This window comes from Podospora pseudoanserina (genome assembly GCF_035222485.1).
Source record: "Podospora pseudoanserina strain CBS 124.78 chromosome 7 map unlocalized CBS124.78p_7.2, whole genome shotgun sequence".
In the NCBI taxonomy this organism is placed as follows: Eukaryota; Fungi; Ascomycota; class Sordariomycetes; order Sordariales; family Podosporaceae; genus Podospora; species Podospora pseudoanserina.
In genome coordinates, this window is record NW_026946672.1 from 1,466,298 (window position 1) to 1,480,561 (window position 14,264).

Sequence of the window (14,264 nt, forward strand, 5' to 3'; positions counted from 1 at the left end):
CTTGTCGTCAAACACCTGGCTTCTCGGCCATAGTAAATACACTTGAGCATCTGCTATAAGCTTATTGTTTATCCAGATGAGCCAAGAAGACAGTGTTATATGCTCGGCTCTGTTAGACCACCTCAACAGACATTCATTGTCCCGAGAACCATGATTTCTCAACCATCATCAATTACACCCTCATGACTAAACCAATCTGATCTCCTTCAGTAAACTTTCCAAAAACATGTACACAAATTCAAAACCCTCTTCCCTTGTCAAAGGCAAGTCATCACTAGAACACCTTCAAACTCCATCCCCCGCCCACAACTCCTAGTGTATCTAAACCACACAAATCGCAGAACCTCAGCTGGGATTCATAACCTTCAACACCTCCTCAATCTCCCTCGGCACATCCGTCAAATTCTCGTACCCAGTCTTGGTAACCAGGATATCGTCCTCGATCCTCACCCCTCCCAAATCCCAGTACTGCTCCAACGCCTTCTTGTTGATAAAGTGAGCGTGGTACGGAACGTCAAGGAAGTAAGCCCTGAGGTACTCCTTGCAAAAGTAACTGTTTCCTCTGTCAGCATCTCATTCTCATCACATCATCACAGGAAAAAAACTCACATCCCCGGCTCAACAGTAACCACCATCCCCTCCTCCAACCTCTGCCTCCCACCCCCAGCCGACCTCTTGGCCTTCTGCATCTGCACCACCCCTTTCCCCTGCCCATCCCCACCACCCCCCTCCTTCATCTCATCCCTAAACATAACCGCCAACGTCTCCGGCAGCACCAGCTCCCTCTTGCTCGGACTCAACCTACACCTCGCACTCTTCACCCCACCCGCCGGACCCAAACTGCCCTTGCTATCCAGCAGCAACCTCTCCCTCCCACTAACATCATGCACCTCCAACCCGACATGGTGTCCCAACCCATGAGGAAAAAACCCCGCTATCGTCCCCCTGGCCAGAATCTCCTCCTTGGTCCCGTTGTGCAAAATCCCCAGCCTCAACAGCTCCTCAATCGCCACCTTGCAAGCGTGGAGATGCAACGAAGAGTAGACAACCCCAGGCTTGATCCTCTCAACACACTCCCTCTGCATCCTTAGCACAGCATTATAAATCGCCTTCGCCTCTGCCGAAAAGCTCCCTAGAATAGGGTACGTCCTCGTAATGTCAGACGCATAACAATTCCACTCACACCCCGCGTCCAAAACCACAAACTGATGCGGCTTAAGCGGCGCGTTGTTGCTGTCGTAGTGAAGCGTCGACGCCGCCGGCCCGGCACCGGCAATGATGGGGTACGCCTGCGTATGCGCCCCCTGAGCAATACAATACCCTGCGAAAATAGCCTCCAGCTCCCGCTCGTTGCCGAGACGACTCAGCCGTGACAAGGCAGCCCTGTGCGCGGCCGAGGAAACCGCATTCGCCCGCCGAATCTGCGCAATCTCATAGTCCGTCTTGACAACCCTCGCGTTCTCGATCGCGGGGCGAAGGGAGTGGGTGTCAATCTGCACGACGCCCTTGGGGGATTCCAGCTGGGGGGCTTGATCGGGGTGGAGGACGTAGATGGACGCGCCCGGGGTCAAGCTGGCGCAGATGTACCTGTTCACACCGGCCACGTACCGGACCTCGTCGACGTCGGTGGACGCCCTGACTTCTTCCAGGGTCGGGGTGCGGCCGTACCAGAGGATGGTGCGGGGGTCGGTGTAGGGGATCCAGAGGATGAGGTGGTCCTTGTGAAGATCATAAGTGACGGCGCAGCCTGGAAAGTTGGCGCCGGTGAGGTAGTAAAAGTGGCGGCGCTGGCGGAAGGCGGGGCCTTGGTCCGAGTCCTCGTAGTACTTGTCTTCGGCTCCGGGGAGGTAGATGATGCCGTTGGCGGTGGGGGGCAGCTTGGAAGCCACTTTTGTGACGTGGGTTTTGGCGGGAAACTTGATCTTCTCGTGAAGCCAGGCTGCGTTGGGAGGGGTGCCGTAGTCGGTCCAGGAGGCGGACCGCTTGTTGTTCCCGCGGGTTGCCGGCGACGTCGGGGATGAAGAACCCGACGACGAATTCTTCTTGTGTGCTTTCGGGAGCTTGACTTCGATGGCGCTGTGTTTTGCAATATCAGCCAACATGTCCTGTTATCATGCAGCTCACTCGCACCAAGCGGTGTACTAACAGAGCATCGAACTCATCCACCATGACCAAGTCGTGATCGACCTCCATTTTGACTGCTGTTTATGTCCTTGTCTCACGGCTGCTCCCAAAGATGCCTCACTGGCTCGCAGCTCTCGATATGTGAGTGGCAGGCCCGGGCTATCCGATTGAGATGAGATATGAGAGGATGACGAGAGAGCGGGGTTGATTCGAGCTGGTCTATGATTATTCAAAGCGGCGGTGTCTCGTTTTCGTCCCAAGAACCGGACCGGCAGCGGGCAATCTTTCAGCGACAAACAAAAATAAATCCCGATGGTGCCGATGGAGCTAGAACCTTTTCTGTTGAATTAAATAAAAAATCCCCCAACAGAAAATCTGGAGGAGGCTGAAAGTTGGCAGCGGTTTATGAGGGTGTACTGTGGTGGTAGTGTCGCGAGTGACAGGCAGCCAGCCTTCTTATCGCGATAACGGTGGACTGAGTGACGATAGGTAACCACCTTGCTTGCAGGGGTCGGGCAAGATGATGTTATCACCGTTCAACACTGTCGTCAGTGGACTGCACTGGAACAGTATATGTATGGCGATCCGTATACACAAACGAAGAGGGTGGAGGAGAAAAGAAAAGAAGTCAACCCCAGGAGGTCTCGTGGCAGATCCCAAAACGGTTATAGAGGCTGACCCTCCCACATTATTAGTCTGCTCTACTCCCCTCCAGCACGCATGTGAAAAAAGAAGGTTGCGCGTTGCGTCCCGTCCGTCGGGTGCACCGGACTCGGGTCTAGCCAGTCCAGAAGAGCAAAAACGAGACCGTTTAATTGGATCGGCCGGCTTGTGCGTTGCCGAACAGAAAGAGAGGCAGAGAGCGCTGCTTTGTCACGAACCAACCCGACAAGATGGTTGTCTTTGTTGGTGGATCTAGTAAAACGTCGGGCCAGTTTTTGGTGACGGTTGAATCGTTTCAGGTACCACAGAAACGAAAAATCGGCAGAAACCGTTCGTGGCTGGGTAAGTAGACAACCACGGCAAGTCTTAGACGTGGGTAAATTCTCACGCCCTTCCAGTCTAAAAAGTCGACATGAGCACTCGGGCGCGCCCTATCGAGCCATTCCAGGTCTGTCCCTGACTCGTCAAATCCCAAATAGCTGGTTTTCGTACACCAAGAATAGCAGTAAAGACCCATGAATTCTTTCTTCTTAGCCTCGAACTCTATCTTGCTGACCGTGGTGTCTTTCCGCTCTCTCTTCCGCCATATCTATCATTTTCTTTTGCGTCCTATTACATGTACACCCCCAATGATGAATCGCTTCATCTCATTAAAACAAGAAAACCTACATCTCGGACTCCTCGTGTATTCCATGCTGTCCTAACAGACCTCGGTCCATCCACACACTCACCAAGGCCCACAATCCTCCCCCTCAAACTTCGTCCTGTTTTCCATGCACCATTCCGCTCTTTTGGGTATCAGGCCGCGACTAAAATGCAAAAGAAACGCTCTGTTGGGTCCAGCAACAATCCTTATTTCCTCTAGCCCGTGCCTCTTTAACCCACCAATGAATTTCCCAACCCAGTTTCCCTGACCCCGAACCCCAGACTTCGCCCAGCGATGCCGTATAAAGTTTATAAGTGTCGTGCATAAGTGTTGTGCTGGCGCTAGGCCGAGCATCTTTGTGCCTGGAACGAAAACCTCGTGGTCCCTCCCCCTGACCCCAACTTAAAAGCTCTGCATCTAGCGTGCTGTTTTGTTGTCTTCCACCTCCTCATCCATGTGTCTATCGGTACCCGGAATTTTGCTGAAGCATGTCATCCCACTCCCCTGTCGTGAAGTCCGGTTCGCCCATAATGTCTTCCATCATATCCCTCTGTTGAGGCTGCCCCTGGTGATGTGGGCCTGTGTGTGAGGCCAGGCCCTGCGGAGGAGCATGGGGCTGACCATGCCTGGGGGAAGGCTGCATCGCAATCATGTTGGCCGTATTGTACATCTGCGTCGCCGGGCTCATCGTATGCGGAGGTCCTTGCCCCTGAGACATCAGATACGGTGGGATCGGACCCATCAGTTGGCCCTCGATGTCATCGTAGATACTAGGCATGTAAAACTGCATGGAGGGTGCCGGAGGTTGCCCTGGAAGCCCGTGCGGATGTCCCGGTCGAGCATGGTGCCCAGCAGGGTCCATTAGCGGCGCATTGGGATACGCAAAAGGGTCGCCGGTGGGAAACATCATGGCGTCAACTTTGTAGACCGGGTTTGCGCCTTGCGGGTGTCCCTGCGGGAAGGTTTGGGCATGTCTCGGGGCAGGAGCCATATGCGCGGCTCTGGCTTCGGGAGTTCCCCGGCCCAACGTCAAATCCATTGGCAGTAGGTCCTGCAGATTGGAAAAGTTTTGACTCGCCAAGCTGCCCTGCGGAAGACCCAATGCGTCAAACGAGGATGTCCTCTGAGGAGGCAGCCGTGCTTCCCGCCGAAGGGCGCCAGTGGGTGGGCGAATCACCTCCTCGGACCTGCGCTGTGGAACGTCATCTTGCACTCCCGGCCGGGCTGGGAGGACCACGCTCGATTTCGATCCCGCAGGCGCTGCGCGTTTCTTGGAGGGCATTGGTCGTGTTGATGCTTTCTTGAGCCGTTCTGGCAGTTGTTCAAACAAGGGCTATGGTATGTTAGAACCATCGTCATGACGAACTTGAAAACGACACAATTTCTCGACTTACATTCAGGGCATTTGTGATCCGATCCGCTGCTAGACTGCGTTGAGCCAGACTCGCGATAACCTCCCGCCCGGCTTTGGCATCTGCTAGTATCTCGGCAGCTCCAGCCTTGTCGGGATTCTCCAGAACGTAGTATATCAAAGAGAGAATGGCGAAGAATTGCGAATAGAGAATAAACCAGTAAGGCCCGATCAGCACCGCCTGTTTGCGAATTTCGATTCCGATATGCACAATGTTTCGAGAAACGCTGACACCCGCGGCAGCACAGTTGTAGTATCGATCGTCAATCTTCTTGCCGGCCGTCTGACGTGGGGAGATGTAGTGAAGAAACGGACGGTACAGCATCATCTGGACATGGGCGTAGCCAAATCTCAGCAGAGTTCGAACTCTACGGACCTGGCGTTAGTGCTCGTCCAAGTTGTCAGCAAGAAAAGGTTGGCGTACCTGATAACCTCGATTGGACCATCCGGGCTGGGGCGCCAATGTGTAGGGAGCTGTTCGTGCCACTCCTGGAGCTCGGCCTCAATCTCCTTGATGCGGGCATAGCTGATCATGTATCTCGAGTTCACCCGTCCCTGATTCACACAATCCTCGACAGCCTTGACAGGATAAATGTACTTGACAACCTTTGTCAAAATGGCCATGAGCCTCGTGTGGGCATTGAAAGCTTCGAAAAAGGAAGGCGTGCCTGGCGGAGGTGTAAGTATAGCCTCGCTCGTAATGTATTCATCATCCACCTCGGTCGGCATGGGCTGGTCGACATCGTCGTCGTGGAGCAAGAGAGGGAATCCCAAGATTGCTGAAATGTAGATGTCCATTTGCCGGACAACATGGAACACGCGCCGTCTCATTTCATCCTCAATCGGTGTGATCTTTTCGTGTGCTAAATGGCGATGGAGCCCCATTCGCAGGCTAGAACGTAGAGCAATGCCGAGAAAGGCATAGCAGCCGCTGATATTGCTTGTTGCTTGTAAGAAAAGAATCATGTAGACCAAGCCTTGTAAAGAAACCATATCCCGGCACTCGGCCACATCTTGTAGGATCATCCGAGCGGATGTGTAATACTTGATTCTGAAACCAGTGTTAGAAAGCACGAATAGGAAGGCTTCAGGGACGAGACACCTACCCTTGTTCAACAGCCGCCTTGTACGAGGACGGTCCGTCTCCAGCCTCAACATCCGAGACATCGTAAACACAACCTAGGGCCAGCACCGAATAGAGAAGCCCGAGGAATCTGTGCTCATCATTTCCCCAGGCCTCCTGAGGTGTCGAATACAGCTTGTCAAACTTTTCGTAAAACGAAGGTTGGTGGACAACCCGCAAGAGACATGTTGCACAGTTGAAGGAGTAGTAACAAAGTGTGCGGGCCCTGTCCTGGGCCGGAAGATCATAGATATTGGGAGGAGCTGGCGTGTTGGATGCCGTTGAAGGTTCCCAGGGCGAGCCGGCGTTGGAGCGAGGGGAGTCGAGGCTGAACATGCCGGCCGGGCGAGATGGTCGCGGCAGAAAGGGGATGCGGTAGTCGTTGCCCAACAGCCCCTCGAAATGCTCCTTCATCCTCCTCAGAAAAACCGCTCCCGAGGAGTTGCCATGGAAGTCCCATTCTCCGCCTTCGTTGATGTCAAGCTGCCCAATGGACTCGATCATGGACATGATCTGGGCATCCTGGCTTTCTGTTTTCTCCTGGGCTGGCGGCGTGTCTGATTTGGCTTTGGCCGCCTGCGCTCTTGCATTTTGTCTGTTGCGGAACTCCTGTTGGACTGACGGGTCAAGATTCGGGTCGCTGAGGTCGACATCTGGCATAAACTTGCGAAGGAGCGTCTCTGCACGCTGGAGCCTCGCCTCCAAGGCCTCGATATACTGTGGAGCTGGGTTCCTGCGGCGGTTAGAGGGTTTGTCATAGGTGCACTCTGAGAACTCGGTCAGCAAAACAACAGCAGGAGGCCGAAGAAAACTCGTTTGGTGCTCACCATAGCTGTAGACAGAGCAATGAGTGCAAGGCTGCTTGCCATCACACTTGATCTTCTTTCTGCGACACTCATCGCATGCTCGTGTGACCCGGCGACGCTTCTGCAGGGGCATGCTCGGGGCATCGCCAGTGCCATCTTGGGATTCAGGGGCCTCGGAATCTACCTTGCTGGTGTCCTGGGCTGCAGACTTTAGGCTCTCGGTGGGGGAGCCATGTTCTTCCTGCGACAAGTCTGCCGACTCATTATCAGACATGCCGGGGGGGCTGTTGGCGCTCCTCCGGTTGGGCTGCGGTGCCTGCGAGGAGGGACGAGTTCGGCGACGTGTTTTGTTTTCCACAGAGGGTTCTGTCATGCTGGTGCCCGGCAATACAGGAACGGATGGCTTCCTCCTGCCTGCCCACCGTGATGAAATGCTGTTACCCCTATTCAATGATGGTCCTTCAGCTTGCTCGCATGTCGTGGTAAGCCACAGAACGGGTCTGAGCTTGTCGAGGTAGCCTCGAGCACACACACTTGCTGACAGAACACGCCCGCGGCAACGGCAACGGCAAGGCCAGAAAGCTGTAGCTGGTGGATGTGGCCCGAACTGAGGGAAGTTTGGACGGGCTTGAGCACAAGCGGAGTGATCCGGTGGTGAAGTGTTTGAATTCCGCCGTGGGTAACCTTCACATAGGTATACTTTCTAGCACCAACAAGGGGGAGGGGAGGAAGGGGGACAGCCCAGAGTGGGGAGGGGGGTGGCTCTAGGGTAATCTATCGGTATGTGTACGTACGGTAAGTACGGCACCTGTCCACAGCCAAGAAATCCCAGAAGCCTTCCCCGATCAAGTCCACAACTCGCGCGGAGTCTCTCGGGGCCGGCTCCGCTGATGCCCGCTTGGATGGGGGATGCTGGAGTCCCAAGCACGAGCACGCCAGATACCCAGCCAGAGGTGGGACAGGCAGAAAAATTGGACGCCGACACGAAATGTTTGGATGAGTTATCAGGATCCCGCAGCAAAAATGGCCCTGTCAGTGGGCCCCGCCGTAGGGATACGTTTGGCAACAAGAGAGCAGTTCGAAGAGGATCTGAAAACCGTCGAGGGGCGCGACGTCAGGGAGGGGCCGCTGCTGGTTCGGTCTAGTGTGACACGGACGCGAGACGAAGCAAGCCTTCTTGCTGGTAGTGGTGTGGTAGTCTACCTACTCTTGCGGAGGAACTGTCGCAGATACCATGAGGGATTGAAGAAAAGCCAACCGCGGCGGGGATAAGAAATGCCGTCAAAAAATATCCAACCGTAACCGCAAAGCCAATTGAGAAATATTGTACGTAGTAGTCCGGACTCGCCGTTGACCAGCATCCCATCCCGAGAGATTGACAACACCGATGATCTAACGCCAACAGGCAAGTGATGGGGTTCGATGACTGAACCGCAGAGTGTGCCTTGCCTGTCTGTCTGGCATGTCGGATGTGTAAGAGGGCCAAGACTGTCCCCAAGGTAGAACAAATCCTGGGCTCGCGCGATGGTCAAGAATTGGGGTCGTCTGGTTGGCCAACGAAGGGGTCTCCAAGCGGTGGGGGACCCCTGATGACGGGGCTGTCAAGGATCATATCAACGTCGATGAGATCAAAGCTTGGGCTTTGAGGAACACCCATCAAACAACTCCCGACGGGAGTCATCCTCCGCGTATAGCGTACCTACCTATGTTAGTGTAGACCCCAGAAGTCAGTTTGTATATGTGTGCTGGATCTGCCATCGGTGCCATCTCAACTACGAGCACCACTCTACCTGCAGGTATGTAGGTAATCCTGTACATGGCTGTGTGACATGAGTGTGAGTAAGCAGAGCTGTGAGGCGACCAAGAGATAATAGACAGAGACGGCAGGACACGAGGATAGGAGCGCGTGCGATGTCTCGTTGAGCCTGTCCAGAATCAGCAGCTGCTATTTTTTTTTTTTTTTTTCATTATTTGTTTCGCGGGGAAGCTGGCTGCACGAGGCCTCTGTATAAAGCAGGGCGACGTAAGACGATGATGCGGGCTGTAGAGAAAAGACGGGTAGCGGGTTGGCGGGAGAATTGGGTTGTGCAGTTGCGGGTATTTTCGAGCATCTCTATGTCTCGGTCCCACCATCCATGCCACATTGACAGTGGCCCGTCTGGTTGTTGACAAGACCCCTCTGCTGGTCTCCTCCGACTTCAGGAACCGAACCGTCCAGACCTCAGGCACTTGCTGGGCATCCAGTGGAGAGTCATCGCCAACCAGTTGCTTGCTGGTCACGGCCCAAGAACCCAAGAGCGAACGCCAGGACGCGCCAGAGCGCCAAGTGTCTGCTGTGTGCGCTCGGCGGCTGCATGTTGGCGAAGAGGGACGAAAGGGATGGCGGCCAATATCATCTAGTGGGAATTCCGAGGAGTCGAAGGCTTATTCCCGAGTTGAGCTCGCGAGCGATCGAGGAGAGGGGGCTGGGGAGTCCATCCTCGAGCTCTTGAGTTAATGCAGTGACAATGTTGAGCGTCTGTGGTGCTCTCCCACACCCCGCCCCAGATATACAATAGTGTACACCATAATGTCGCAGAACCACCACATTCCGCGTTAGTCTAGCCGCCTGCTGGTAACTGTTGATCAGTGGGGGAACAAGCACTATCAACCCAATGCGTGTGCCTGTCCCAGGCGCCATGGGGAAGCTTCATCTTTCGGGGAGACGGCACGCCTGTGCCTGACATCTGGGAACGGGCAGCGATTGGCTCCCCCTTCAGGATGGGGGGAAAACGTCGCAGTTAAAACGGCAGGGCGTCAAGCAGCAGTTGAGCATCTCGTGAAAACTCTTCCAGGTTCCAAGGGGGCCGACAACCGCGGCCATGGGCAGGTGTGTTCGCAAGCTGTGCTTCCAATGTCGTTGTGGGAAAAACGGAGCGTCGCCAAAAGATTGCATCCTTGTGGAGATGCCAAGACACTGAGGGGCCTCGCTAACATTTCAGCAAGGGCTCGGCACACGTCAGAGCCTGGCTTGCAACGGAAATCAGGTCATTTGTACATCAGTACATGCGGGCACTATTCCGCTTTGGACCGCCCGTAGACCTGTCGGCGAATCACAGTGCCGCCCTGCAACGCAGACTTTTCGCAAGAGGTTAGGCATATACCTCTGCCACGGTTATTAATGTTAGTGCGACAGGGGTATTTTGGTAGAAGTTGCGCTGGCCGCACTAACATTTACTTCGCCTGCGGAATTGTAGAGTAGAGATAAACGACAGCAGTCGACGCCCAAAACCACCTGCTGTATAAAACTTTTCGTGGTTCTCTTGCAAACAACACCCCGACTCGCTTACCTTTTCCGTCTTGCGGTTAGACACTTTGATGGTTGTAGTAGTACCAAACTGATAGCGATGGAGTCCCTCAACAATTCCACTTATTGCACCATATCCCCGTATCCCCGTATCCCAAGCATCTAGCGCCCACATCCCGAGGCAGTCCGAAGAGAGAGAAGGGCAACGCATGGACGTTCTGGTGGGTTGTGGTCATGTGTCTCTCTGCAGTGCTGCTTGCCCTTGCAAGCCCAGCAAGGCGGCCTGTCAGCCTTGCGGGAATCGTGCCGTCTTTTGGGGCGGAACCATCAAAAATGTTCCGAGATATCCGTGATCCTGGCTGCCTAGACTGTTATCCCCTGTCAGAGCGAGCTTAACTGGCAAAATCAAGATGGAAAAGTTGCGAATCTCATCTGCATACCAAGGCCACCTGTTTGTCGCATCCATTTGCTTGTGCTTCCACCATGGGCTGAGTGGTGTCTCGTCGACAAAACGAGCCTCTAACAGATCTTAACGTGACGGTAATCCACAGCAGTTGCGAGATTCCAGGTTGTTTAAAGTCGCCAAGGTCCACTCGGCTATCGCCGAACCAATTGCACGACAACCAACCGATGACTCGGTGAGCTACATACCGTTCTGAGAACTTTTGAAAGCTTGCGGTGAAGTTTGTAGCGAACGATGAATCCCAACAGGGAGGAGGTGCGTATAGTCGGCTAATCGATGAGTCTGAGGACGGCCCCAAACCGGAGTATGTCTATGCATTATTTGCCTTGGCAAAAGTCGACCGTTTTTACAACCTGAATCGAGAAGCTTATCATTCAACACGGAATAAAATGGAGAACCGAAAAGGGGTGTAACTAATCGCGGGATTCGGAGATGCTGTGTTGACATGAGCTTCAAAATAAGCCGTAACAACGATATCCTTGAGAGAGGCATTCACATGACAAAAATGACTTTTTGTAGATACGGCGGCTCTGGGTGGACATCAAGCGACTGAAGGTTCAAGGTGCGCAAAGGACGCAGGGCCAGGGACGGTGTCTCCGGTGAGTTCCGTAATCCGTACCTATGCCCCGCACCGGTTCCCCACCATACCGTGCCTACCCCACCATCCGCCAACGAGAGCTCCATCTTATCGCCAGGCTGCAGCTAGCTGGCCATCCATCAACTTATCTCTCGTCCAGCCTTGCCTAAACCATCGACGTCAACCAGGCCCAGGTATCGCAACATCTCCTCAGCCTTGCGTTCTCGACTCCATTCACAAAACCAGCCGCAAAGATGGCCGACCCTTTGCTGGAGTTCTTCACCCAGATGGACATCCAGGGCGGTGTTGTCGTTCAGGGTGAGTGTGCCCCTCTTCAACGACCGAACCCCGCGATCCATCTCCCATTGCAATATCACCCTTACGATCAACAACGGTAACTAATTAGTATGTGCTAGATTCCCCCAAATTCGATCTCGATCTCTATATCCAAAACTACCGCGGCCGTACCAGATTCGACCGTCTCCTCCTCATCGGCCGTAGCTCAGTAAAGCTCTGCGTCGAAGCTCTCAAGGCCGCCCTCGCCGAAGCCAAGCGTGGCCGCGACACCCAGCGATACAGAGACGTTTTTGAATACCTTCGCGTAGCTGCTCCCAATGACCCCGATGCCGTCTTTGATAAGAAATGGGTAGACAGGCAGGACGTCGCCAACCATGATGAGACCCAACGGCTGCTCACCGAGCTAAAGGGATATAAGAACAACCTTGTCAAGGAGAGCATCCGGGTAAGCATCACCAACCCTTCTTTCACGCAAACCATTCTAACCGCATGCCAAACAAAAGATGGGCAACGAAGACCTAGCCAAACATTACGAAGCAATCGGCGACCTCAACGCGGCCTCTGAGCACTACTCCAAAATGCGCCCCGACGTCTCCACGGCGAAGCACGTCATCGACGTCGGCAAGCACCTCGTCCGCGTGGCCATCCAAAGAAGAGAGTGGAGCATGGTCGCGCCCCATCTCGTGAAGATGACCCTCGGGGGGCAGTACCCCGAAGAAGAGCGCAACGCCCAACCGTTCATCCGCACAGCTTCTGGCATCGCCCTCCTCGGCCAAGAAAAATACTGGGAAGCGGCCCTCTCCTTTCTCGACGCCGACCCAAACGTCCCGCCAAAAGCCTACAATGAACTCGCCAGCCGTAACGACATTGCCGTCTATGGCGGTTTGCTTGCGCTGGCGACAATGGACCGCAAGCAGCTCCAGAGTATGGTGTTGGAGAACCAGAATTTCAGAGTGTTTCTGGAACCGGAGCCGCACATCAGACGGGCGGTGACGATGTTTGTTAATGGGAGGTATTCGGCTTGCATTGAGATTTTGGAGGGGTACAGGACCGATTATCTGCTGGACATCTACCTCCAGAAGCACGTCAGCAAGATCTATGCCAAGATCAGGAGCAAGTGTGTGGTGCAGTATCTGATTCCGTTTTCGTGCGTGAGTTTGGACACGCTGGAGAAGGCGTTTGGGAGTCCGGAGAGGCCGATTGAGGAGGAGCTGGCGGTGATGATTGAGGAGGGGGTCTTGGAGGCGAGAATTGATGGGATTGAGAGGGTAAGCTTTACTGCCTTTTTTTTTTTTTGGATTGTCATACGGTGTGCTAATGATGAAAAACAGCTCGTCAACACAGTCAAGATTGACCCGAGAGCTCAAATGCAGGCTTCGGCATTGGTTTCTGCCGAGAATTACGAGAAGCAGGCTATTGAGCGGTTGAGAAGGATGGCGATTGCGGCTGCGGATTTGGAGCTGCTGCCGACCAAGAAGCAGGGGTTGCATCTCCCGCTTGGTGGTGATATTTCTTTTGGGGATCAGGAGATTGTGATGGGTTGAGACAGACAAGTCAGGGTTAGGAATTATTATGATATGAAAGGAAACGGGATAGCATTGATTTTTGAGTTTTGGTTTTTGGCATTGCCCGTTTGCGTATACCGGGTAAAGGGAAAAGGAGTATGGGGATAAGCATAGTAGTAATGAGACATTGAGAATCCACGAGTACAGCACGAAGGCTGAATCCCGGAATCGAACTGAGATCATCTCTTAATTTGTCCTTGCTGATTAGTTTCTCCAAAACCTGAAGTTTTCTAGTTGTTCCATGTTTATGTTGGGGTATCATTTGTTCTACAGCATTTCCCACTTCCCACATTTTCCCGTTTTCTTTCTGTCTACCCCATCAACTGCCTAATATCCTCGGGCGGCCACCTCACCTGCGCAAACGTCAAGCACCGCTTGATGCTCTGCAGATACTTTCTCGTCACCTCGCTCCCCATGATATGCCCCCTCTCTCCGTTATGGAGCTTTTCTCTTGCGCTACGTTCGTGGATACCAACCATGGTGACACCAATCGGCCAGGCGGCCTTTCCGATGCTCAGCCGTAGATACCCATCATTGGCATCGACGTATCTCTTTTCCTGGGCGGCCTTGACAATCTCCACGATGGCTTCCAGGATACTCTCGTCCAGGCCCCCCTTTTCGAAAAGCCGGAATAACGGCGCCATATTTTCCTTGGATGACACCATGGCGTTGATTGCTTGCTGGCCGGCGGTAGTGTCGGCGTTGTCTTCTCTTGCGAGCGCGGCTTCCCACTCGCGGAGGATCATGTTGAAGTAAGAGGCCAACTGGCGGTAGAGGTACTTCCTTGCCTTCCTGTCGGTAGCTGGAGGGATCTTGTCCGGTACTTTCATGTCCTTTTCCTCGACAGGGAGGAGTTTGGTAGCGATTGGACCTGCAGAAAGAGACTTTGGTCTGGTAACCTTTCTGTAGCGACGTAACCTTGAAACGTGGGACTCTCCGAACAATATCGCCGGCTGGCCTAGCTCTCGGAGTTTGGACTTGAGTTCATCATCGGGGATGTTGGTGTGGTCTTGTTCGTCGTCGGAAGAGGCGTCAGAGTCGGGTTTGGGGGTGGCGGAGGAGTCGTCGTCGGTCTTGGGGGAGTTCTGGTAGGCCTAGACGTTTTCTTCGGGCTCGTTCCTCTTCGGCTTCTTTGGCTTCTCTGCGGAGCCGAGATTCCTCGGCGAGTTTCTGGCGTTTCTCCTCACGGGCTTTGGCTTCCTCGGCGGCTTCCTCCTCGCGCTTGCGTTTGGCGGCTGCTCTGGCGGCTCGTTGTGCTTCGAGGGCCTTTTGCTCGGCAAGGTAGGCTGCTTGGCGTTGGGCT

General features: G+C 54.1%; 3 protein-coding genes across 3 annotated transcripts; 1 reads left to right on the forward strand and 2 right to left on the reverse strand.

Moving 5' to 3' along the window:
• Positions 1-345: 345 nt before the first annotated feature.
• QC764_705850 (uncharacterized protein) lies at positions 346-2,193 on the reverse strand (the record flags this gene model as incomplete). Its single annotated transcript, XM_062950238.1, has 3 exons — positions 346-553; positions 610-2,076; positions 2,147-2,193. 3 exons carry the CDS (start codon positions 2,191-2,193, stop codon positions 346-348), a joined length of 1,722 nt encoding a protein of 573 aa, XP_062796220.1.
• A 1,700-nt stretch (positions 2,194-3,893) lies between these two features.
• Positions 3,894-9,663, reverse strand: GIN1 (Gypsy retrotransposon integrase-like protein 1; the record flags this gene model as incomplete). Its single annotated transcript, XM_062950239.1, has 5 exons — positions 6,795-9,663; positions 5,951-6,734; positions 5,269-5,895; positions 4,828-5,212; positions 3,894-4,766 (listed from the first exon to the last, which is right to left on the reverse strand). The coding sequence occupies exons 1-5, from the start codon at positions 7,144-7,146 to the stop codon at positions 3,894-3,896; spliced, it is 3,021 nt and encodes a 1,006-aa protein (XP_062796221.1). The 5' UTR covers positions 7,147-9,663.
• A 496-nt stretch (positions 9,664-10,159) lies between these two features.
• QC764_705870 (uncharacterized protein) lies at positions 10,160-13,165 on the forward strand. The gene is made up of 4 exons (XM_062950240.1): positions 10,160-11,417; positions 11,516-11,841; positions 11,900-12,664; positions 12,728-13,165. Exons 1-4 carry the CDS (start codon positions 11,354-11,356, stop codon positions 12,938-12,940), a joined length of 1,368 nt encoding a protein of 455 aa, XP_062796222.1. The 5' UTR covers positions 10,160-11,353; the 3' UTR covers positions 12,941-13,165.
• The last annotated feature ends 1,099 nt before the right edge of the window (positions 13,166-14,264 follow it).